A 26,567-nucleotide genomic window follows, 5' to 3' on the forward strand; every position below is an offset into this window, starting at 1 on the left:
GATTTATTTGACTGAAAAAAGAGCTGGTGGTTTATCCCCCACGTCTGGTGTTTTGCTCTTGAGTTTATTGGTTTAGGGTTGGGATTTTTTTGAAAGTATTTTCTGAAAAAATATGCAAGGAATTTACCAGCTTTTCCACTGTGTCCCTGTTATTCATCAGATTTCCATGGAAGGGGGATTTTGCATCTGATTTTTTGAGAAAAGGTGATCCTCAAATGACATGCAGCACACCCAGAAGATTCTGTTCTGTTTGCAGGTGTGTGAGCTTCCTTTCAGGGATGTCTTGTCCACAGACCTTAGTACAGCACTTGTGTCAGTGGCCAGAGGCTTTTTGAACTGATGTGCAATGGCCTTTCAGATCTATATGGTTCCTGACAGGTCTATTCTGTTGCTGCTTTGTACCCACTTTAAAATTTCATGTTGTATTTCTCTATGCAATTTCTACAGCAATTACCTTTTCTCTTTCTTTTCCTTCAGCAAGAAACTAAGCAGCCTTACTCTCAGAGAGCTGGAGAATGGCAGAAGAGGAGGAAAGCTTTCATCTCCTCTTTCCTGGCTGCAGTGTTCAACCTTGCAGCTATTAAGCATAATTTCATAGAGTGATATAGACTGGAAAGGACATCCAAAGGTCATCTGGTCCAGAACCCAACTCTAAGCAGGACTGAGATCATATTGCTCAGGGTCTTGTCTTTGAGTTTTGAGTCAAGTTTTGAATATCTCCAGGCAGGGACATCACTGGTGGGAAGAGTGTGAACTTCTTCATTATCTCTGCACTGTTAGCTGCAGTGTGTGTAAATGTTCAGAGAAAAAAGAGAAGACATGGCAAATGTTCAGCTTTTTGTAGCACACCAGTTTTGTCAACTCTTTTTGCAAAAACAAGGTCATAAGTTTGAACCATCCAAAGGGCACATGTGATAAGTCACTTGTCCCTACATGTACATGTGAAAGGAAAAATAACTAACAATTTCAGTTTTTATCCCTCAGGATTACTTCACAGTACATATTTTTCCACATTTCTATCACACCATTAATCTTTATCCTGTGCCTTCTGCAGACTTCTTTTTTCCTCCCACATAGTCTGCCAGGGTCCTGCTCTCCAAAGGGTCACAGGTTGCAGAGGGATCCACAGAAACAGGAAACCAGGCTTCCTCAGTCAGTTTTGAAACACCAAAACCTGTTTCCTTTCTACAGAAATAAAGCCTGTCAGGGCATCCTCTGGCTAGGCTCACTATCTGAGCAGCAGCCCAGAAGGAGAGAGAAGCTACAGGATTTCTTGTTTAGGAAATAAATGTGAGATAACTTGTAGCATTTACAAACCATCAGAATGAAAGATATCATTTTCTTGCTGCTCCTGTTGCACTTAGAGAGGGGCAGTACTGGATTCAGCACTCTAGGAAAGCTCTGGACCACAGAACAAGGCGATGAAACCCAGACAAGTCACTCAGACTCAACTCCATCTCTGACCACAATTAGGGGGTCACCCCAGTCTGAAATTCAAGCTGCCAAAGCAAGACCCTCACAGGGACCTCCTTTTGCATCTGCAGGCGAGACACTGGAAATGACAGAAGTGAAGAAAACTTCCAGTCCTACAACGTCTGCCCCTGCAAGTCAGTCAAATGGACACAGTGATGGTGACTCTGGCAGAGACAAGATGGCAAGCACATCTCGCAGCAAAGGGACCCTACAAAGCACTGCTGGAGAGATCCCTCTGCTTCAAGGGCTCACTGCAAGCCTGGATACAGCTACAGGGAACAGATCTGTCAAGCAGTCCTCTCGCAGCACTGGTATCACCAGGAGCCAGCAGGATGCCAACTCCAAAGCATCCGGATTTGAAACTACCAGGGGAAAGTAAGCTAAGTATTTTTTTCTTGTCCTAATGTACTGCTTATTTTCCTGTTTCCAGTGGAATAATTGGCAAAAGTCCTAGCAATTTCAGTAAAATTATTTTTTGACCTTAAAAAAGACCATCTAAAACAAGCAAGGGACCAAACTGGCAGCATTTACTGAGGTAAAGCCATTGTAACATTTCTAACAGAGTAAATGCTGCAATGTTTTACTCCTTAGGGTGGTTATTTCAAAATCAACAGGGAAGTCATTATCATATATGGGTAGGAAAGGACTACAATAAATGGCCCCCTGTTTTATGCACAGTAAACTACTGTTGATTTTTTTTTCTTCTTTCTTTTCTTGTGGATAGAAGAAATTGCAAATGAACTATTTCATTTTGAATCTATCAAAAATATTGTGTTTGTAAACTTCTCCACTAAATTGAAAATACAAGCAATTAAATGTACAAAATGCATCAATGTCTGACAATTTGAAACATCCTATTCTGTGATAAAAAACTTATGAAAAGTGATGTTGTAGATGAATGTGCATTCAGAGTTCTATGACTTAATACACAATAGCTGTGCATAACAGAGTATATCAAATTGTACTGTCTAGTTTTATAGTTCTGGAGCTCTCAATTATTTTCTTTGTTCCCCAATGTCTTCAGTTCTCAATGGGGATATTAACACTGATTTTGCAGATATTGCAAGTTTCCCTTAATTGCTGATATATAATCAGATACTGGTAGAAAATGAAAGATGCAAAGAAATGGTTGTTTTCCATAGTATTTATGGAGAGTGGGCTTTCCAAATATAGATTTCTTCTTTTGATACTACTTTCCCATGTGGTAGCACCCAAAATCATCACTCCTGCAATTTTCTTGCTGTGTGTGGCTGGGAGTTAATGTTCCTTCAAGTGAAAGACAAGATTCCCATTCACCCGAGCATGTTGTGGATGGTATGTAAGGAAAAGAATGCATAAGGACCCAAAGGAAAGGAGTCATTTGCTTGGAAGACAGAGTCCAGTAAAGGAGCTGTGTTTCCCAGACAGCTTTCCTAGCATACTCCTTAAGTTCTGAAAGTCATCTGTTACACCACCTCACCACAGTGTTTGGCAGAGTGTCCGAGTTCACCTGAATTAAATGGAGTCTCTTTTCACATGAGTGCTGATAGCTACACTCCACTGAAATAAATCCTAATACATGCTAACCTTGGTCTTTAGCTTTCACAACTTTCTTCAAGAACAGTATTCCAATTAAATTCATCTTCAGCAAACTCTGTGAATCAGAAGATTTCTACCTTTTACTTGAGATATAAATACAAGTAGCAAAAAATTAGTCTCTGGTGAAGATGGTCATGTATTTTATTTATCATAATGCCGCATGATTGCAGCTGCAGAGAGGCAAAAGAATCAAATCTTGTATTTGCCAGCATCTAATTTCATGAGTGGTCAAGGAGCAGCCTGCTGTGCAACATGCATATTGGAGTCCACTGATCCAGTTAGCAATAAAATCAGGATGGCATAACACATTTACAGCATTGTGTAGCAGCATGAAACCCCAGCATAAAATTGAATGCTGACGCCCCATTTTCATGCTCAAACTGCTGAGCTACAAAGCCTGTCCCTCTCTAGCAAATATCTACAGTTTTAGGTGTGGCTCAGTCCTTTTCAAAATAAGATTCTTTTGCTACAAGGCTTGTCTTCCCACTTGTCTTCCCACAGTTTTTTTACAATAAGATGTGGTGTTTTGAACTTCCCTTCCACTTTTGCCATGACCTGGACTGTGACTTAAGTCACTTCACTGTTCCACCTTCCTTTCCTTATGGATTAGACCTGGATAAATAATAAACTTGCTTGTGACTCATTTTTCTTTTTCAGCAAGAACATGAGAAAATGCCTATTCTAGGGTGTTGACTGTTACTAATCACTGTGAAAGACCTGAAAAGCTACTGCTGAGAAAATATGCATAAGACAAAAATTTTTATTTTTTAAGTGCAGGTGCCATTGACTACACCCCAAATAATTTGTCCTATATATTTTCTTTAAAAAACCAAACAAATATAAAACAAATAAAGTGAAAAAGATACTGCAAGAATTCCAATAAGACAGAGTTTTCTTCAAGGTTTTACTCATTTGAAGCCTGAGCAGAGCATGACTCAATAGCAGATTCCACAGCTGTAAAGTGTACTATCTCTAAGGAAATTTGGAAGAACAATTTGCTTTTTGAATTTACTTTGAATTAAAGCACCTCCTTGGTTATAGTCTGCACTCCAACCAGAATTTTTGAGTGACCTTGTAGGAGTTGCATGACTCTGTAATCATTTATGGCAACCCATTGTGCTAACATTTGTGCAGAGATGCTGATGTTGGGAGGCTCCATATTTCTAAATGGAACAATAGAGAGAAGTCTGTGAGAGACAAGGAAGGAAAACAAGAAGGAAGACAAGAATGAGCATTTATTTTTAAACATTTATAATTTTAAAAATACCAATACATACACTTTGTTATAGAGTCTGCAAGGCTGTCAAATTGTCCAGAAGGTACAATATGTGTCCATTGTATAAACTTAATTACCCAAATACCCCTTTCTGAAGGAGGTTGTGTGCCTAATGGCTTAATTACAAAGATAATTCCCTTTCTGTCACAACCCTAGGTTATGTGAGGACAGTATTATTCACCCATATCTTATCACATGCACTCTAGAACTAGGTTAGGCTTTGAGCCTCTCTCTAGCACATCCTGATGTGGTATTACAAGGGCTAAATATTGGGCATATCTTTTTCTCTTAGAAAATGAATCTCTTCCTTATTCTTCACTGGCACAGAAATGTAATTAAATCCTGTTCCTTCACATTGGAACAATTTTATAATTAACCCTAGAATAGGTATGGGAGAACACAATTTGTTGTTGTCTGCTCTTAAACCATTTCAGAAGAGTGTTTTCTGTGATGAGGTATCCCCCCTTCAGGCAGGGTCTGCACCCAAGCTTTCATGAGGATAAGAAAACTTCATAGGAAGTGCATCTGGAATGGCCTGAGCTGAAGGAAAATTCATTTCTTCACTCCTAGTAATGAATTTGACTTACCCTCTGAAATGTGAAACTTAATGTCTTTACAAATATACATTTTTTTCTTTTTTTTTTTATTTCTACCTATCTTCAAAGCTTTATGCAATCCATATCAATGAATAAAGAAATAATGGAAACCTAGAGTGAGAGAATTTCTCTGAAATTAAGTGATGTAAATCTGAGTATCAATTTGGTGTGAAAGAAGAAAATTTATGATGCATTCTTTTCAATTGAGTTCATTTGAGATACATGTTTTTCAGCCTGTGGAGAGAGACAATTGCAGTATTTCATTGTGTAAAGCAGCTTAAACAACAGTGGTGCAATGGAGTAAGTCTCAGGTGGAGTCCTGAGACCAGCACACTCATCTTTTCATTCTGAACCTGATTTTATTAATTACCATCCAAGGCATCTCCTGAATATATGAGACCTTCATTCAGGTTGTAAATTAAGCACAGTATCCCCACATTACTGAGTAGCTCTACATTACTCTTTTCTCTTATTGTGTGTATGTTGCACTTTTTCCAGTTCTCTTGAAGCCACTGAGGGTCTTTACAGACTTTCCTTACCATTATCTTGGGTCGTGCTGAGGTGACAGTATTTTATTACTAAGCACTGAAGGGTTTAATAGAGTCAGCACCAGGGACAGATTTGCTTAGCTGTCACATGTGATAGGAGTGCTGAAATATTTCATTCTCATGACCAGATGTGTGCATTTCTCCCTGGAAATTGCTTTTGCCTGTATCAGCTTGGTAGAAATCTAGTGTACTGGAAAATTAAAATGAATGGTTAAGTTCAGCAGACAGTTCAGATACATGAGGCATGTAGAAACCTGATTTAACTACCTAGTTAATGCAAGGTTCACAGTCTCTTTTCATCATGTCTCTTTTTAATGGAGCAGAGAGAACAATTCTTGAATCGATCTCCTAAGATTTTGCATCACTGTGCATTTACAAAAAATACAGTCACACATGGCTTAGGTTTCTGCCTCGCTGAGTATATTCACTATGACCTGGAAGGAAGAAGCTCTTACCCAGGCCTGAGGTTGCCTTGGTGGCTGTGTCAGGGTGTGTTTGACAGTCTTTGTCCTCAGAATGTTGTACTACAGCTATGCAGAAGATCTTTGCAATAAGTCATTTTCCTCCATCAGGACCTCGAATGCATTTCTGGTGCTCAGCTGTAAGCCCAAAATCCAATTTTCCTACCCATGCAAAGCTCAGTGTTACTGCCATAGCAGTCCCAAGGCAATGATGGCTAGTAGAGTCAGGACAGACTATTTGCAGCAGGACAGGAAACATAGCACTGGGGGAAAAAAAAATCACTTCTTAGCCAAAATTGGTTTTGGGATATTCACAAATACTTAGCCTGCTCAGAGTCTCGTTGTTTAGTTTTTCTGTGATCAGAAAAGGCACCACTATACAGATGATTTCTGACTTTTTTTCAGGATGGTAAGGAAGGTTTCTATTTGTCTCATTACACTTACTATTGTATTAATGCTCATGCTTATCTTGCTCTTGTTCTTTGTTTCATCTGCCATGGGAACAGCAAGGATTAGGAAGAGACTGTTTTCCATGCCTGGAATGTCCCTTCACCCCTGTGAATGGATTAGAATTACTGTACCACACTGGACACTGTGTTAGGATTTATCTACTAGCCACTGCAAATAGTCAAATCTTTGTGGCATTTCATTTAGGGTACAACAGAAACATCTGCTCAGGTACGCAGAGGAAATAGGCATTCTTACAAATCTGAATATAATTAACATTTTAGAGAACTGATACTAATTCTAGAATAGACTTGGCAAGAAGAGGACTGCAGCAAGGTGTGTCCCCATGTGTTTTTCAAAGGCATTATCTGTGTTGCCAGATAGAGAATGCAAGTGTTGCAAATGTCAGTTTTTCTGCCAAATCTGATACAGAGCATCTATTCTGTATCACATTCCCAGTAAGCAACACCATTGGTCATGAGGAAAAGCCTGTGGAAAAAAAATCACCTTGAATTTCATGGACTTTGGCTCAGATCCTTTCTATTCAAGAGCCCCATAAGATCAGACAGTGACAGCATAAAGATATGTATCTACATGATTAAGTGGCAAATCAGATGCAAAGAAACTGGCAAGCCTTTTAATCATTTAATGAAGGGAAACAAGAAAAGAGAAGCTGCCCAAAACAACCCTATAAACAAGAACAAATTCACTCCTGAAACTTTAATGGATCTTACTTTTTATATTTTCATTTTGTCACTTACAAAGGTTTTTTTTTTTTTATTGTCAGCATTTCTCAAAGTGGAGAAGCCATGACTGCCATACTGCAATTTCCTTTTCTGTAGATCACAAAAGCACTAAAAAAGCAGTGAACACCAATAACACTGAAGGTTACCTGGAAAGCACTGACAGTAGACAAGACCAGAACTACTTTAATGAATTTTTGTACTCTGGGTCAATTAGAAGATGGAAAATAAATTTATATTCTTGAAGTAAAAAGGAATCCAGACCTCTTTAAAGAGCAGTTTGTCTGCATTTTTGGATGTGTTTTGCTGTTTAATTCTCAAAGATTTGAGATTAATGGATATCTTCTCCAAAGTCTAAATTCTATCTGGAATGGTTTGATTGTGTTAAAGGGCTCTGAATGTGAAGTGAAAAATCATGTATCAAAGAGGTGATCTGATTTGCAACAAGAGAACCTTTTAAATGCTTAAACAGATTAGTGAAGTGCTAGATAAGTGGAAATTGTGAATTAATTTTTGCAGCACAAGGGAGGACAAACAGTAAATAAAAATTCAGATGAAACAAAGAGGCTGTTCGCAGTCCAAGGCTCCAGTACTGTAATACAAAAAAAGGAAATGAATGATGAGAGCAGAATTTGTGTTTTGTAATAGACAGGACAAAATGTCAGGACACTGAGTCCTGAAAAAAAAACATTAAACCAATCTTTGACACCTAATGCTCCAGTCAGTGTCAACAAGTCAGCTGTTTCTCAGGGATAAAAACATATCCTATAATACATTTCACTATCACTTACTATTTTATATTACATGTCACATGCACCTATTCCATTCCAGCCAGCTTGTAAAACACATTTTCCAGTTTGATTTGTTTATGGTCAGTCCCCAGTGAGTACTGAATTTTTATTGCAGTTGAGATTCATACATTTCAGAGCAAAGGAAGCTGTGCACTGAACCTAAAGAATTAGCTGGTTTTTGTTCAAGCTTATAATTTCTCTTATGAGAAATGATAAAATAGAACTTATATTTTTGAAATATGACCGACGTTCACGTAAAGATTTAGAATTTACCATATCACAGTGAGAAGTCTCTGTGGTCACCTAGTGGAATTCAAAGGAAATTGCCAAAGCCAGTCTCCCATGCAATAGCAAAAAAGAACCTTGAGAGGGTGCTTGCTATCCTTACAATCTGAGTGTTTACACTGTGTCAGTCAACATTATCTCTCCTCGTCCAAACTTGGCAGGTTGTTTAAAGCATATTGAAAAGCCAGCATCTCCCAGCTCTAGATGCTTGTGGCATCTTTGTCCATCGCCTTTGCTCAGATGTAAAAGACAATTTAAAATTAAAAGTGTTGTAGAATCAAGGTGAGTATTTCATTAACTATTCCGTGAAATAGAAATACGCTGCATACAAGAATGAGGTACAACCACCAAGCTGGGCATGAACTTTGACAACAGCTCTGAGCCCTTTTGTATTCCATCAGCAACACAGTAATCTCATTTTCATGAGTCAGTGATGTTCAGCTGGGCTGATTGAATAGCATTTCTATTAAAAGACAGGTAATCTAATTTACTCACAGACAAAAATCAGTCATTTTCAGGTACGATATGAAGGGGGCATGACTGATTCTATACCCTTTGTGGCCCGACTAGCACTGAGGTGGCTTTAGGACCACTTACAAGGATCTGTGCTTACAAGCAGGCAGAAGCAATCACGTACAGGCTTTGCCGGCAATTTTTGTGAAGTTTGATTTTTTTCTCGGCAACGGACCCAGGGAACATTTTACAACAGAAATGTGCTGTGGACGGGGGACTGCAGGGACCCTAAAAAAATTGGTGTAAATGTACTTCGCTTTCAAGAGGCATCGGGTGCCCCAGCGCCGGCACCTCGGCGGGCTGCGGCCGCCACCTGCCCGCCATGCCCGGCACTGCCGGCCTGAGCCCGGCTGATCGCGGCTTAGGAGCGGGTTAAACAGTGCAAAGACGGGCTTAAGAGCTCCCGAGTGTCCCCCGAACCAGGAGGCGGGGATCCCAAAAGCCACAGACAGTCTTAAAGGCAGCGTCTGGGTGCCACGGATGGGTCTCTGCCCGTTGTGGGAGATTTGTTCCAGCCGCCTGGGCAGGCTCCGGGGCCAATTCCCTGCTCAGGACTTGGAATTGGGAACGGCCTCAAGGCCCAGAGGGCTCTGGCTGCCGAGGGTGCCGAGCAGACGGGCTGACAGCTTCCATGCTGCTCCTCATACCGTGCCCTGCTGCTCGGTATGGGTGCTTCCTCAGCCCTGAGGGCTCACAGCCTCCGTGCTGCTCCTCATACCGTGCCCTGCTGCTCGGTATGGGTGCTTCCTCAGCCCTGAGGGCTCACAGCTTCCATGCTGCTCCTCATACCGTGCCCTGCTGCTCGGTATGGGTGCTTCCTCAGCCCTGAGGGCTCACAGCCTCCATGCTGCTCCTCATACCGTGCCCTGCTGCTCGGTATGGGTGCTTCCTCAGCCCTGAGGGTGGGATGTCACATTTGGGTACAGCCAAACCACACCGAGAGCAGAGCTGGGCCAGGAATAGTTTGATTTAAGCTGGAAATACCGCAGCAAATACCACATCAAGGAGGCTGCTTCAAAGGCCTGAGGACTCTCCCACACGTCGCCACCAGTGCATGTTCCTGGCCAAGACATGCGAGAGGAGGATGAAATCTGTCATTTGGGCTTTTTGCCAGCTGGGGACTTGTACTGCTCTTTCTTGTTGTATGTTGTGAGGGTTTTGTTTTGTTTTTAAATACAGCTTTCCTGATTGAAATCAGGCTCAATGCAAAAGAGACGCTAGGCTCCTCCAGCTCTCAACAAAATCTGCATGTTAGAAGCCTGTGTTGATGATCTTGAATAAATTATTCCAGGGAGGGTAAAGAGGATTTTCAGGTTTAAAGTCCTGTTATGCAAATCAGTTGTCTTCTGTTCTGCCTTTGCATTAACACAGCCTGTCATAGTTCTTCCGCCACGCTTCATCTTCTATTTCCAAACCTACATTTTTTCAGACAATTTGATTTCAAAATTATATTTACATTCTTAACGTCTCCTAATGAGCTTATTTCATTGGTAGCGTAAACTTAATTATGAGTCACACCAGGGGCTCTTTTGCTGTGAATATTTCCTCCAATTTAGCCTGATCAAAGATTGCTGGGCCGTGTGAGAACCACAGCTTCATACATTGCACTCATGTACGTTAAGAATGAGTTAAATATTTTAAATGGAAACAATCTGCTCAAGTCAGTTACATTTTTGGTAGGGACCAGAGGCTGAGTTCATTCAGACTGTCCTTAAAAAACAAGAATAGCCTTAACATTTGGAGTGTCCTGGAACATATTTTCCTTTGGAAGGCATCTCCAAATGGGCAAATCCCAATAGCTGTTCCTCAAAGCTAGACACTAATAATAATAATAATAATAATAATAATAATAATAATAATAATAATAATAACAGTGTGAATTTTTAAAGGTGTGGGGGGGAGGTAGGGTTGTTTTTTTTTTTAACTGAAAAACATATTCCAGTGTTTTCTTGTCTTTTGCAATTTTTTAAATGCCTGTTTTCATTCTTTTATCTTTTCATTGACCTCATTTGCTCAGCTGTAAAACGACTCTCAGTTACTATGATGTATACCCCAAACATGTGCACTGCAGAACAGGCTGTCAATGACAATATTGCTGAACATCTTCTGTTTCATTCCTTTCTCTGGTGAGCTGTCAGATCTGCATGCAAGGTTAAAGTGCAGCCTAGGGAGTCACAGGCCCAAGTCCCTAACCTCACCCCTGCCTCACTGTAGCCCAGATTTTAAAATCTGACCCCTATATTTGGCTTCTTTATTTGCAGAGGTGGGATGCTTAGTATCCACCTGCCCAAGGCTTTAGCTCCTCACTTCGTAGAGATCTAATGTGGAACAGGAATTCACATGTGGTACTGCATAACAGCTAGAGAGGGCATTATTGCTTCAGAGGTTTTCTGAGCAGACTTTGTATGCCATCAGTTAATTGTTAAGATTTATTTAGGAATTTAGATATTTACATTCTCTATACTTAGTTTAAATCATAAGCAAATCCCCATGCTTAGTCAGAGCTCCTCCTGAATAGATCAGTGTCAGTCTGGCCCAGAATCACTTTCTGCATTTATTAAGAAATATTTAGTATCCCATTCATATGTTGGGAGGTTTTTTTATTTTCTTTTTTTTTTTTTTTTTTTAATCTCTGTGCTGTACATCAGAGGGAAAAATACAGTTTTTAATCTTGGATATGAATTTGCAGAACTCTCACTACAGCTGTGAAAGGAAAGATCTTATGCCTGCACTGAGCAGGATAACAAGCCTTGATGGACCTAAGCAACCTCACCTGTAGCTTCCACCCACACCTCTGTGCCAGGATTCCACTTAAGCCCAGTCTTGAGGGTGTGTTATTTTCCTTGTGAGGGTGCTTGTCTCTAGCGGTCTCCTGGACCTGGCTCCTTACCTGGCTGCTCCTTGACCTGTTCCTGCTACCCCACTGCTGCCTGCAGGTTCCTGGTGCTGTGGTAGCTCTGCTGCTGGTGAAGTCAGTGCCTGGCTGGTGTGGTTGACCCTTCCCTTAGGAAGAAGCCCCACTCTTGTTCTCCCTGATGCTCACTGTTTTCCTGGCAGTGCTTCCAAGGGTATTAGGTCCCCTGTGCTGCTGCTTTTTAACTCAAATATCATTATTACTTCATTCCTACTGCCAGTCTCTGTGATACAGGGGACTGTGAAGGACCCACACGCCCCACCCAGAGGGGTGGGTAAGTAAACTTCATTATTCCTTTGCAAAACTTGAAAGACTAAAATTTCTTCTTGTTTTTGCCAGTTTTATGTCTCTCAAATATAGCTGCTTCTGACTTCCCCAGAGAAACTGAGCAGAATACCTAATCTTTATGCTCATGCTTGATAACTGCATTTGACTTTTAGTAAATATTTATGGAGTCTTTAATTAATGCACACAGATAAAAGGCAGTAACTAAAGGAGTGAGAGCCTAAAGGAAACATCAAAAAGAGCACAGCCTTTTTATACCTAATTAAGAAGAAATATTATTTAATGAAAATTCTCAAGCAAGTAGAGAGTGAGTGAGCAAAATCAGATCAAAGGCACTCAGTAAAGGCCCGTTTTATATGAGGCACATTATTCCTCAAATAAACAATGTGTGTTGTGAAAGGGAGTGCTGCAATATTGGCAGTAGAGATATTGTGAGATTAAATCTGTTAGTTTTAGCATCTTTCTGGCTTATCCTGTTTTTTTCTCAGGAATCATTTTCCAAGTACAGCACTACTGAGCTTAATGTGCGTACACTGGCAGGATCTCAGTAGACAAAAGCAATCACTTAAGGATAGATGCTGATACTGTTTTGTGTTTTGTGCTGTTTTTCATGTTTGAAACACTGTAAATCTGTACTAATGCCACTTAAGTAAATGGAACTAATCTGGTCTTAATTGTATTTTGATTTCTACTCTAAGGAGCCCATAGCAAGGTATGATATCTGGAGTAAATATATGTATTCATGAAACATGAAAAGAACTACTACAACTGGAAGAAAATGTTAGCATTTACAAAATGTTGTGTTAGCAAAACACAACACAGAAAGATGAACTTTAAGTTCTCATATGAAAATATTGTTTGAAAGTTCTTGCAGCTCCACCAGTCCTACAACTGAAATAATGAAACTGAATAACTAAATAATGAACTGAAATAACTATAATAGTCACTTACTTGCCAAGTCAAAAATTAAATATGTTTCAGCATGGACAAGGGAATAACGTGATCCTGAGATAGGCTGCAATAAGTTAAAAATGAAAGGAAGAAGTCAGCACTAGGCCAAATAGGCATTTGCTCTACCAGGAGAAAAACAATAATACTTTCTTCAGGATGCTTTCCAGTCTGTAGCTGGGAGACTTCGTGAGACAAAGATTAAAGTTGCAACTTAATGATTATTAAAAAACCGAACCGATAATACCCTATAGGTATGCTTTTTTTCATTAAATAGTTGTACTGCTTTTTAAAACCCCTTTTAGCTTCCAAATTCAGCACAGTCTATGACTATGAAAATGCTGCCTGACCCTTCATTTTTGTCTTCTTTAATTTTAAGCTGGTTTTGTTTTGATGCCCATTTATCATAACAAGACTAACTGAATAATGAATGTCATGACTTTGTCCCTCCTGCCCTTCATTTGTCTTTTTTCCACCTCTCTTTAGGGTGTACAACCAAATCTGAATTATCTGTTCAAACTGGCTATAAAGTCATACACAGCAACAGAGTTGATGTACTGAAACAGTGGTGATTATTGTTTGTTCTTGAGTCCTTCCCTAATAATTTCAAGCATTTGATTACTTAGCTTAGTTAAGGCAAACCAATAAATTGGCCTATTGAGAGAGCCATTAGCAAGGACTCCAAGATTATTTTTTCCTCTGGTGAAAGCTACTGTATGTAGTGATACTATCTCTATAAGCCTGTATTCGTAACTGATTCTGCATTACAAGACCCTTTTCTGACACCTACTTAATTGGAAACTCAGTATCATGAGACTTGTGTAGTTCTTCAAGTTGAGCTTTTTTTACTGCACAAAATGATTTTCTAAAATTCTGTATAACCCTGCCATCCCCCTATTTACTTAGTTCCCTCCTAGTTAATTAATATAGTGCCTACTACAGATTAATGTGGGATTGTGTTGATAAACTGCTTCTTGAAAAAGCGAACTAGTCTATCATCTCTCTGATTTAATGCCTTATTTATTTATAACAGGATCTGGCTTCTTACTATGTAATAGATTGCTTCCCCCCCGCCCCGCCATATCTTTTTGTGAGTGACCTTCCCAAAAGCCTCTGAAAATCAAACATTTATCTACCTGCTTCTGATTCAAGGAATACCAATATATGTCTGGCATAATTTCCCCGTACAAATCTGTCCTGAGACATTATTCACATTATAATTTTGATTTAATTCTATTCTCTACTGTGGCCAAGTTTCAAAATCTGATTTAACAGTTTGTATTTGCTTGCAACTTCCTTAGAAACCTTTTCAAAAAGAAACCGCTAATCATCTCTTGCGCTCACCAGCTCTGGCCCCCTGTGCTGCAGTGATAGAGTGTTTGATCATTTTGTATGTGACTGCCTTCTCTGGATGGGCATCCAGAGGCACAAGGAAGTGTGAAGCCATGGCATGTGTTTGTTATGTGTGGCTTTCACCTCACAGTGCACTGGAAAACAAAGTCTACCTGTATTGCTGAGCCAAGGGAGAAATATTAGAAAGGCTGTCCATAAAGTGAAAGCTGTGGATGATTAAAAACCTCGCTGAAAAATCTTTTGAATTCTGGATAAACAGTTCTGTAGTTGGAAAATTAGGTGTATTTTAAGACCTGTTATTACTGTTGTCTAGGAGAGATTCTTTGTTCTTGGAGCTCCACAGATGTTTGCAAATTAAAATACAGACTTGTAATATGAATGTATATAGAGATGGAGAAATGATTATTTATTTGCTGAAGCACAAAGACTAAGTAATTGCCCAAGACAACACAGGCAGTTTGAGGGGAACAAACTTAATTTCTGTAACTTACTCCTATTCGTAAATTATGGGTTTAACTTTCACAATTAAGTATCATATATGGTATGGTGGAAAATTTTATTTGTACTTTTAATCATTATACCTTCTCTGTTTCAGAAACTGGTGTGCTTATGTCCATACCAGACTCATACCTACAGTTGTGGTGGATAACCTAGAAACCTTCTCATCAGGCAGAGCAAAGCCTTGCACTTGGCAAATTGGATCCTGTGCTCAGAGGTATGGAGAACTGGGAAGAAAGACTATCTGCAGCATTTTAATTACAACCAAATACACCATAAATGTGATTTTAACTTGAAAAATTAAAAGTGAAACAAGAGGGAGCATGCCCTCACTCTGGCACCCTCCAGTCAGTTCAAAGTCTTCGAGTCAAAGAGAGGTGCACAAGTACAAAGCTTCAAAGCACATGCAGGGAAGAAAATCCTTTCTGTACAGTTTTCCAAGCTTGTGCTCTGTTGAAGCAAAAAGCTTCCCCTGAGAGGCATAAATATTTTTATTATCTCTCTGCTTAGTGCTTATTTCTGGCACAGTTTTTGTCAGGCAGTGAACCTAAACAAGTAATTGGCCTGGAAGGAACTTGTAAACAATATCTCTGTTAAACATTCAGGTTTTCCTTTGTGGTTTGGGTGCCTCTTTGTATTCTCTAAATGTTAGCTTTCAGTCATAAGTTAAATTGGATTTTCATGCACAAATTTGGAAAATGGCAAAATGGAAGTTTTAATGTATTTTTCTCTTGACAAATTTTAAAAGGCTCTTAAAAGTCAGTTTGACTGTTCTGAGAATTGTCCTCTAGATGGTATGGCAGAACACACTTAAAGCTTTGAGTTGAAACTGGGAATAGAGCTTCCTCATCATTTGGTGACTCTGAAATGCAGTTGACTGCTTGGCAAAACTGTGGAGTGGACCCTCTGGTTGAAGTGTTGCCAATTTTGTTATATTGGTTTAGGTTTTTTTCATATTTCATTTGCTTTAGGTCCTTGTGCTGCTCCTATAAATAAGGCTCTACTACATAAATTTCTGAGACTCATTTACATGGATTTTTTTGATGTGGATTATTTTTGAATTGCTATTCCTGATTAACTCCTCTCATGGACACCTCATTTTTATGAGTGGTTTTAGGAATGGATTATGCTAATGCAGAATAAGGGGTTTTTATCATAAGACCATCCATACAGCAAAGTAACCAGGAACTCTCTTGAATTCAGTTCACCTTAATCTTTATTGAGTTCTTGCTGCTGAAAAAGCCATTTCTTAGAGCCAAAGCTGGCTGGGGACACATGCAAAGCTTCTGCCAGCTGCAATGAGAATTTTAATATATGTAATGTTACATCCCTTGGGAAAGGGTGACAACATTAACCTAGACTGTAAAATACGAGGGCATTTTTTAATGCATTGGGATGATATTTTTTGGACCTTATTAAGGTATGACAGCCTTGTCTCTTTTTCTGGAATGATTTATACAGGGATTGTGTGTACAAAACAATTCAGTAACTGTTTTATCATCCTATTATCTGAGATTTTAGGTGTTCTTTGTGTTAGTGCTTGTAACGAGTAACAGCATGGACATTATTTTTATTTGAACTTTGTATTTAACATCTTAAAACGGTAAGGAGAGTTGCTGTAGTTTATTCTGTATGCCCTACAGCAGTATGTTCATTCTAAACTGACTTCTCTGTGAAGTTAAGAAACCTAGGAGAAGTGATGGGGTAGCTGGGACATGCAGAATCTGTTGGAGGACAGAAATAAAATTGCTGCTTCCTCTGCAGTTCCATGCTGTAAAAGTAATAACTGAGGCCTCACGATTACATAGAAAGACCCTCCTTTCCCTGAAATAGAGTGGATTTTTTTCACACTTTATTGGATTAATGTTTGTATAATCTTGTTTAAAATAATCAGAAGGGAAGGTTTCCAGTGTGCACTAAATGTGTGCTGATGTGGTGTAAATTTATTGTGAATGCATTTTTCCACCAATTTCAAAGAAAAATGGTACATGAAAATCATATTTTTGGCTCCCTTTTTTCAGTTTAGTAAATATTAATTGCAATGTCTTCCATAAAAGATTGCAGTCTTTGAATCCTGAGTAAGATATTCTGGGAAGAAATCTAAAGAGATATCAGGTTTCTTTAAAATTCATGCAGATAATCTGGAGGTTGCAGTATTAAAGCTGTGATTGCTAATGAAACACCAAACCCTGGTTAGAATTCACTTTGAAGTTCAAGCAGTAATAAAAGGATGTGACAATTGAGATAATGTGACGAAACTATGCAGGTATCTTACAGTTCCTCTTTGGTAACCTAAAACAGATTTAAACTTTTCTCATTTCACAGGTCCCAGACAACAACACACCAGGCTTACAGAATCAAACATAAAATAGTGACATCGCTGGAGTGGAAGTGCTGTCCTGGGTACAGTGGGCAAAACTGCCAACCCAAAGGTGAGTAGAGCTGTAAGGGTCTGAACTCTTCACTTCAGCAAAAGAAAACAATGCAAGTTTGATCTGTGAGCAAATGGCTCTGTTGAAACAAATGCAGTGCTTTCGGTTAAATTCAAAACCAGAAAAAATGCACAGTAAAAAAACCACAACTTTGGGATGTTGATTCTTCCCTGCATGTGAATTTCCAGAGCATCTAAGCAGAATGTCTTTTCCCCTCTTCCACTCTAAATAAAGCTCATAACATCTCCAGCCATATTTCATTTTGCTAAAATATGGAGCTTGCATTCAGTGTGTCTCTACTTATGACCTTTTAGTTATTGAGATTTGCAGTGCTGGGGGAATTAAATCCAGATCCTCTATTGAATACTTGCTGTAATATTCCTCTACAGCAGTGTTATTCTTTTGCCTTTTGGTTTCAGGCTCCAAGAGTATATTTTGTTTGTGATAAAATAATGAATCAATTTTTTTTAACTTCTCTGAATTTTGTAGTTCTTCTGCTGTTCATTTCAGCAGTGACTGAATTTTTCTAGGTATTACAAATGATCCCTGCATAATTGTGCCCTTTTTCACAGAATAGCCTTTTACCTCTGCCCTGGTGATCAAACATGTGGCATCATATTGTAATTTTACATCTGTATAAAAGCTCTTTCTTTGCTACTGGCCTTAAGCAAGTAGTCCTTGAAAAATTAGCTATGGCATCAGCATACAGGTTTTAAATTAATGAATATTGCAAGAAAGGCTATTAGATATGATAGGGAATTCAATCAGCAGCAGTAATGTAAAGGGCTGTGATTAAAAATTAATGTAGAGGAATGAAGAAAAATCACTATTGTTCACATCCAGGAGGGAAATTTCAGTGCCAAAGAGCCAGAACCTTGGCAGGCACAAAATTCTCCTCTGCACATCAGTGTGGAGTCAGACATTAACAGATATAACAGAGCACAGTCAATCAGCAAGGCTGTCCAGTGAGCATGGATCAAGTGTTTTAAATACTTCTTTTCAGAAAAGAGCAAACATTAGCAAAAATAGATTAAAAAAATGTAAAGGGTAGCATTGAAGGGTGACATCACAGTTGACAAAATTGAAATGGCATCAAAATAACAGGCGAACATTGACTAGGAAGAAAATCTGTATAGTTCAATTTGTAGTGGCATCTGTGTAAAAAATAAGGATAAAGGGAAGTGCTGTGAATTGTTACAGGAGAGGGTGTTACATCTCCTGGGTTCTATTTTCAAACTTCTTCTGGCTTACTGAATAACTTGGGGAAGCCACTTATAATCTGCATAACCAAGTTTACCCATCTAGAAAATTGACATGACACTTATCTCACAGGGGCACTGGGATATTTAATTAATTAATGCTTGTAGAAATGCTTAAAGAGATTGGGATGAAAGGTGTTATGTCAGAGAAGCTTTTCTTCCTTGCTTCTGGAATCCTGCCTCCCATGAGGAGCAGACCACCAGCACAAGCCTGCCTGTATTATTCAATTCCCACGGAGGGACGTGGGCTAATGAACTTGAACAGCTGGGAGCCCCAGAGCCTTGTCTTCCTTCCTGTGCTCCACAGCAGCAGGAGAGAGGCACTGAAAGTGCTGAGTGGGGCTCTCTCGAGTTACTGAGCCTCCCCCTTGGCCTCTCTGTTGTTCAACAACAGAATTGTTACTGAAGGGTTTCTGTGCCAGGGGAACTGAGCTGTTCTGACAATCCTTTAGATCCTGGAAAAGGTGCTGTTAGTGGGATGTGGGTTGCTCGTAGCAAATGCTGATTTAAAATGCCTTCTGGTTTAACTTCTCTCTCAGACAGTGTGAAGTCATGTGTAACTATTTCAGTGTGATAGTCTAGGTGGCAGAAACCACTTACCACCACCTGATAGCTATTACCAGACATCTGAAAGTCTTATTTGGTAGCCCCCTTGTAACTGCTTGGCTACAGATGCTTCTCAAGGTAGTGCAGTAGTGAGAAAGATGGAAGTGATGTGTTCAGATCACTTGATCAACTTACTTCCCTTGTGGCAACACATGACCAAATTGGCTAAGACATGGATCCTATTCCAGCATGGACAATGCAATTTTTAAAGAAAATTTACAAGAATGAAAAAATGTAGACATAATTTTTATAAGTCTAACAAGACAAGTAAATATGGATGATTCCACAGTTAAAGCATCATTATTTTGACCTGGGAATATCATCTGCTTGACTGGGAGCAAAACCACTAAAACAAAAGGACACCGAAACTCGGAGTTGACTTCATGACATGTTGCTTTTACTAAAGACAGCTTTATTTTAACTTTGTGTGTGTAGTAATGAAATCCCCGTTCCTCCATGTGCATTCAGAACAACCAATTATATGGTTTAGAGCCAGCAGCCGGCTCTGTCATAGCCGCTGTCAGCACGAAATTCCCTGGAGTGGCAGTGATGCCATTTCTCCAGCAGATGGCTGTGCTATGTCCCATCCTCTGCGTGCGGTGAGCGACATGCACAAAAGGTGGCAATTCGCCTTGAAACACAGGAAACGGGAGGAACCTACCTAACCCGCTCTCTGGGAAACCCCTTCAGCCATTCGTTCTTCATCAAAGATATATTGAGTCAAAAAGACGCTTTTTTTTTTTTTTTTTAATATTCCCTGAAATGGTTTTGAGTGCTGTGTTTAAAAATACATGGGACAATAAATTATACATCTAGGGCAATATATTGGGTGATAGACACCTAATGTTAAATTTCTGTACACATTTCCTGTTTTTCTGATACAACTGGAAGGGCTCATTGCTCAGGATTTTGTATTGCTGCTTTTTTGGTTTTGTTTGTGTTGTTTTGTTATTGCAAATGGTCCCTCTAAGGTGGGTCTAGCTGTCTCATTTGAATTTCTTTTTTTTTTTTAAATTTAAACTGAGCATGGCATATCTAATTTTTAAAAGGTCTCAAACGTGAGTTGTTTGATGGCTATTTCTGCCCTAAAGAGTATGTGTATTAGGTTTTTGGTCTGGTGCTCCCATCACACCTGCTGTTATCCAGCATCTACAGTGGGAATCTCAGCTGTGGGAATAAGGGGCACATAAATGTAATCACCATATGATTTCTTGGAATGATTGCTTTGGAAAAGGCCTGAGCCCTGCTGGAAGAATGATGTAGGAGAAGCTATATTGCCAGCGACTCCTCTGAATTTGTTTCACAAATGAAAAGCCTGAATTTCTAATGGTACTTGCCAAGTACCTTTCCTGTACCGTGGTGAAATGTGATAAGCACACAATATGTGACTGTCTGGGGGTGAGGCTGGTGTGTGTGTGCATCACTGGCTCCAGCCCTTGCTGCTGTCAGAGGCGCTGCAGTGTACTTGGGGTTTGCTCCATGGCTGGTTTGCTCTGACAGAGATGCTGTGTGCTTGGTCTCTCACTGCCATTATGTTACCTGAACATTGTTATGTTACATGAACAATTTTAAAGCATTAGTAAAACAAGCACACAGGGAAAAATATGTGTCCTTGGAACTTTAAGAGTGAATAAAACTGTGAGGGTTTGGGTATTCTAGAGTGTGGGGCAATTCATTTATTAGGGAGAATGAAAGATAAGGTAGGTAGTATATATACTAAAAAAATGTGGCATCTGTAGCACCAATGTGTCAGTGAATTCATTCAGAGCAATGGAAAGACCAGTGAATAAAAGGACATTGATCAGCTGGTCTTTATCACAGGCAAGTAACTGACTCCCTTGTCATATGTTGTATCACCACAACACCACCTAATAAATCCTGTATAATGAGTTGGGCTGACTGCAAGAATTTAGCTTCTGTCAAAAACCATGCCACAGAAAGATAACAGAAGCTGTTGAAATTATAACCATTTGAGGATTTTGTATTTCTCATCAGGCAATTTGAAAAGATTCTATCAAACCATTGATCCATATGATGTTTTCATCTGAGTTCATAGCCTAATTTTTCAGCACCCTCAATTTACAATTTAAACACCTTATATTGTCCTAATTGCAGTCTATTTATCTTCAAATGTTATGTGAAACATGGAATTTCTTGACTCCACATTTTAATCCATTTCCCTGGAAACTCGCATTATGGCTAAACTAGATTTTAATATTTGAAGTGCAAAATAATGTCACCATACCCAAGTTATTCTGCTTGTACTGTACTAAAGAATGGAAATCACATTAGTGCCACATAAGTGGTATTCCTTAGATATGCTCTTCCTGGAACATTGACTTCAAAAATGTTCCACAAACTGAGCAAGTATATAAAAATTGGTATAAATTTACACTAGTAAATTTATTACCTAATTTGTGCATATTTTGTTTTTCAAGATAGTAAAATAAAACAACATCCTTTAGCCTGATGGCTAGAGAATGTATGTTAGGAATATGGAAGTCTCAGTTCTGTTCCCAGCTATCTGACCTGTTCATTACTTTTTGTGAGTGAAGGCACTTAACTTTCTGGACCTCAGTTTCCACAGCTATGACATGGAATTAAGAATGTTAGTCCAGCTATTTGCAAATTACTTTTGGATCTTTTGGGCTGAAATATAAAATAAAACAGATAATCTCATCTGAGAGAAAGCAGAGAAAATACTGACAAAATTGCCACCTTTGTGAAGTTTTTTTATATATGTATACCAGTCATAAATGTCAGATGACATTTGTTGGAACTTAGAACTTGATTATCTTTTGAAATTGTTCTTATTTTTAGGTGCTGCAAAAACTTAGTATCACCATTGTCTTTAGTAGTAAGATTGCCATGGTTGAAGATCTGTGTAATCTGTAAAAAAACCCAAAACAGAAACAAACCAAAAAAACCGAAACCAAAAATCAGTTTCAACAAACCTGGTTAATTTTGTAACCATTAAAAATCCCTAATTAACTTTACAGCTGACAGTCTCGGTATTATCTTTATACTGCTGTTTTATATTGTTCTAAAATATTCCTCTAGAATTTTTTGCCTGTGGCATTTAAAACTTCTGTTCATTATACAGCAAATTTTGACATTTTAATATTAACACCAGCCCCTGCCATTCTTGAGAAGTCTTTTATAAAGACTGTCATCATCTTGAGCAATGGGGTCCCACGCTTCATGAAGCAGGTGAGAGTCACTGCAGATGATCAGGTTTTGGTACAGCTGGTACAGAATAAAGAAAGAAAAAAAATTGTTGTGCAATCCCAATCATGTTCTGTGGTTCACTTACATCCTTGCTTTCCTTTTTCTCCCTTCTCTAGCTCAAGAACAGCAATCAGTTATACACAGCAACCAAGCTGAAAGCAGCAGAACTGTTGGTGAGAGGATGCCAGGAGCTCTGCAGGACCCCAATGGGCCAGGTCAGTTGTTAAAATTGCTCTCACCTCTACCCAGTCACTGAGATCACTGCAAAAACAATTTGAGGAAAATCTCTGCCTACTGAAGGGACCTGAACGCAATGTCAGTTTCTATCAGTCATGGTGCAGTGGTTTGCTCTTCTGATAAAGATGGGCAGAAGATACTGAATTTAAATGCACCAGCAGGTTAGAAATAACAGAGGGTTTTGTGCCTAAATTAAAACCAAGTAAGTATTTGGTATAGAAATATTTAAACTATTATGTTATTGAATACAATTAACTAATTAACAGGAGAAAAACAAAAGAAAAGCAAAAAAACCCCAGCCCAAATACAGAAGTAGTACAGACCAGCACTGCACACACAAGAAAATGTAATTAAGTTATTGACTAGCTGAATATGTGATTATTGCTATGTATGTTCTTACAAATATTGGTTCTTTATTCAAAATCAATGCAAAGATGTTTCAAACCTTAACAAGGGCAGCTCAGGCATCTTTTAAGCTACTATGTCTAGGATGATCAAATAACTAAGAAACAAAGCAAGAGTTTAAACATTTATACCAGAGAGGTTTGAGAGTATTTCTTATTGCCTCATGCACTTCCTCATTGTTGTGTTTACTTTATGTAATCTGGATATTACGTTTTTGGAATATAATGTCAGTGTTGTCTTGCAAGTATGTACAGAAAGATGAGAATTGTAAGAGCTGGTCAGTAACAAAAAAGATTCATTCAAATACTGATCTGTATTGAGAACCTGTGTTAGATGACTGCTTTGTGAAAAGCTTCTCCACATTTTGATTGCTAATGGCTGGAAGCTTTGTTTGGGAGATATCCTGTGATGTTTACCATTTTAGGAGGAGACACCCTACTGTTGCCTACACGTGCTGGAACATGAATGGTGGCCATTTTTCACAGGGATAAAGCCCCATTCCCCCAGTGTCTCAGGGTCAGGTCAGAGGTGGAGTTTGGGGCTCCAAGGGCAGCCTGAGTCTAGCTGATGGCAGCTTTGGTCTTGGAGAGGTCCTGCAAGGTTCTCGGTTTTTGGAGGCAGCACGTGACTTGGGCCACATGCACCTGGTCTCAATTGGTGGCCCTTTTCTACTTTTCATGGCGAGGACCCAAAAAATGGCCAAGATGTGAAGGAATGTTTAATGGAAGTATATTCCTTGAACTTTCTTACTACCTTCCTTTTCTTTTGAATCTATTAATGCTTCTGTTATTTTTGTCTACACTGGCTTTTTGTATAACTGTTCTCTGTTCCATGCTGTGGTGGTGTTGTCACTCACCTATTGGCCTATATCCAGAAACATTCTCCTGAAGCAAATAAATAAGTCAGTTTATATTATCAGGTCTCTGTTTTGCAGTTTTAAATACCTTCTTGTGGGCTGAAATGCACGCTGAGAGAACAGTGTCATAATTAAGATTGCCACAGAGTTTTATGGAGATTTTACACATGCATGTGCTTACATGCATGTATTTGCTTTATTTTAGATCTTAATAGACAGGAGAAAAAAGAGAAGGAAAGATTGAATCTGGCATGGAGATTTAGAGTGGTATTTTTGAAAGGGAGTTGGGCTGTAGTGCCTTGGTGATACTGTGTGAGCAACCAAGTCTCTCAGGGCTGGAGGGAGGGGCATGTTTAGTAAAACAGACAAGGCCTATTATGAAAAAGTGAGCTTGATTAACAGAGCACTGAAACATGCCACTTCTATTAGTAGGAATTATGCTCTGAGAAATAAATCTGAAACTGGAATCTCTAACCTCCATGTTAATTGCTGTTCAGTTATTTTTAAATCAAATCGGGTCAGTCTAGAAAGAGAGAGATACCTGTTGTGGCTGTCAACCCTGCAAACATGGCCTGGGGCCAGGCCTGACTGCTGTGGTCTGTCATTCCATCAGCACCTGCTATGGCTCTACAAGCCAAATTCTGCTTCCAGCTCCCACTTTGCAGCCATGCCACTTTCAGGTTTGTGTAACTTCTCTTCCTCCCTCAGTGGGAACTGGTAGAAACCAAGCAAAAAAAAAAACATTACACCCTGCAGGTTAGTTATCAGTTTGGGTGTCTGTGTGTGAGATGCTGATGAATTCAGATCCCCTTCTCATAGTAACAATTCAACCATAAGCAGAAGTGCCCAGACCTGTTTGTCTCTCAGAAAGCTGTATTATGAAGACAGAGGTCTATCAATGGCCTGTCTTTGCAGGGCCAGTCAGAAGAATGGCCAGAGTCTAAACAAGGTGGTCGAGTTGGAAACAATTTAGTACTTGTCTAGGTAGATACCTTGTGCAGAGAACACAGTTGGAGATCCTGGCATCCTAACCTGAAAGAGTCTTACTCTCCAGGCTCTTACTATGATGGCCTTTACAAGAACCATGACTCTACAGGAGAGCATTCTCATGAGTGTTGGCCTGCTTCATCTGCATCTCTACCTATCTTTGCATACCAGAATTTTAAAGAATACAAGTCATCAGAAGAATATGCCCTTTTGCATATAACTTGCTTGGGGTTTTTGGAGCCTTTGAACCCCTGTACTTAGACAGGATTTCTGATTAGAACTGTTTGCTGCCATAGAATAGACACTGGTGCTGTAATGAAAAGTGACAAAGGATCAATAGGAATACCGTAAACTTACACTAATAAATATTTGTATGCAATACTAAAGAATCTCATCCATAGCAGTTTATTAAGTCATAGTATAGTCCAGATCATTTGGGATAATATATGCCAAACATAGGCATTTAGGCTGAATTCTTGAAGGAGATTTTCTAGCTTTGCTTTTAGGAATTCAAGCATCTAATTTTATCAGCATCTTCTGAAAATCCCTGACTAAGTTTGATACCTGTCACCTGTCAAACTCAGATGGCTGGCTGAAGTCATGTGGAGTCCTAATTTTCGACATCAAGGCATCCTTCACCATTACCTATCTTAAAAGCATCCATCTAGGCCTTTTTATTCCTGAGGAGACTACAAGTATCAAGAGCAATTTGGGCAGGTTTTAAAATAAACTTGACTTTGTAGGTTAAGCTTCTATTTTTAATAATAATTTTGGAATCATTATTCCAAAGTAATTTATCTATTAGCTGTTTTTCTGCCTAGCTGCTCTGTTGAACAAGTCTTTATTTTGACCCTAACAATGGAAAGATAATGTATTCCTTCAGACACAAGCCTTGCAAATTCATGAAGTTGTGTTATAAATGGTAAGTAAAAATGAATGCTTTTGTGATTGTGTTAGAGGAGATTCACTAAATGAGAGTTAACGGAATACCCTGTAGGGTGCTAGGTAGAGGAAGAATGGCATTATGTTGATTAAAATAAGGTAACCATTCAGAATACTCTTGTAGAATCATAAATACTTTATAATGGATACATATGCTTCAGTAATTAGTAACTGCTGTGCTGCTGAATCTCACTAATACATGGTACATGACAAAAATAAAAATGATTTACTCAAAACTAAAACTTCAGAAAATTTTCACCCCACATTTAGCTAATATCTCTCAGTCAATTATACCTTCTTTTATTTACTCACTAAATGATGTTTAACAATACTTGTTTTGGGGATTTTTTCTCATTTTGTTTCCTGACCAAGCACTTTATCAAAAAATGAATGAGAAGATTAGCAGTCAGGAGATGAAACTGACTTTTCTACAGAAGAAGGTTGACAGCATTGCTGCTGCGATGAATGATGTGAGCAAGATGCTTTCTTCTCTGGAAGGCAAAATCAATGAAGATAAGGGCAGAGACTTCCAGTCTTTTCTAAAAGGTAAGAAAAATAAATTAATGTAATCACTCACCCTGTTAGAAGTGTCAGGAAAAAAAAAAGCTAAAAATCTTCATAGACTGTTCTATTCTATTACTCAAAACTTGTTGGGAGAACTCCTTTTTAAAATTTCATTTCAGAAGAGAGGAATTTGCTTATTGCAACATTCGCTATGGTGTCTTTCATAGTGACAAAAAATTTATATTCTTGGATGCTTCATCATCTATATGGTAGCTTAAGCTACTATCAAGGCATTTTCATTTGCTTAGAGCATCTGCAAATATTCCTATCTCTGTTTCTGTTTATCTGGCAGCTGCTAAAGGATGTAGTATTTGTTTTGCTACCAAGTCTAACTAATATTCT

At 38.9% G+C, this 26,567-nt stretch overlaps 1 protein-coding gene across 1 annotated transcript in view; it reads left to right on the top strand.

Annotated features, from left to right (window-relative positions):
• The first annotated feature begins 1,324 nt into the window (after positions 1-1,324).
• Positions 1,325-26,567, top strand: part of MMRN1 (multimerin 1) — a 37,194-nt gene continuing 11,951 nt past the window's right edge. Inside the window, exons 1-5 of the mRNA XM_066549009.1 lie at positions 1,325-1,848; positions 14,807-14,926; positions 17,035-17,141; positions 22,351-22,449; positions 26,034-26,207. Coding sequence (XP_066405106.1) covers positions 1,325-1,848; positions 14,807-14,926; positions 17,035-17,141; positions 22,351-22,449; positions 26,034-26,207 — 1,024 coding nt within the window. The remainder of the gene's footprint in view (positions 1,849-14,806; positions 14,927-17,034; positions 17,142-22,350; positions 22,450-26,033; positions 26,208-26,567) is intronic.

The sequence above is a fragment of the Molothrus aeneus genome, chromosome 4 (genome assembly GCF_037042795.1).
Source record: "Molothrus aeneus isolate 106 chromosome 4, BPBGC_Maene_1.0, whole genome shotgun sequence".
NCBI classification, from domain to species: Eukaryota; Metazoa; Chordata; class Aves; order Passeriformes; family Icteridae; genus Molothrus; species Molothrus aeneus.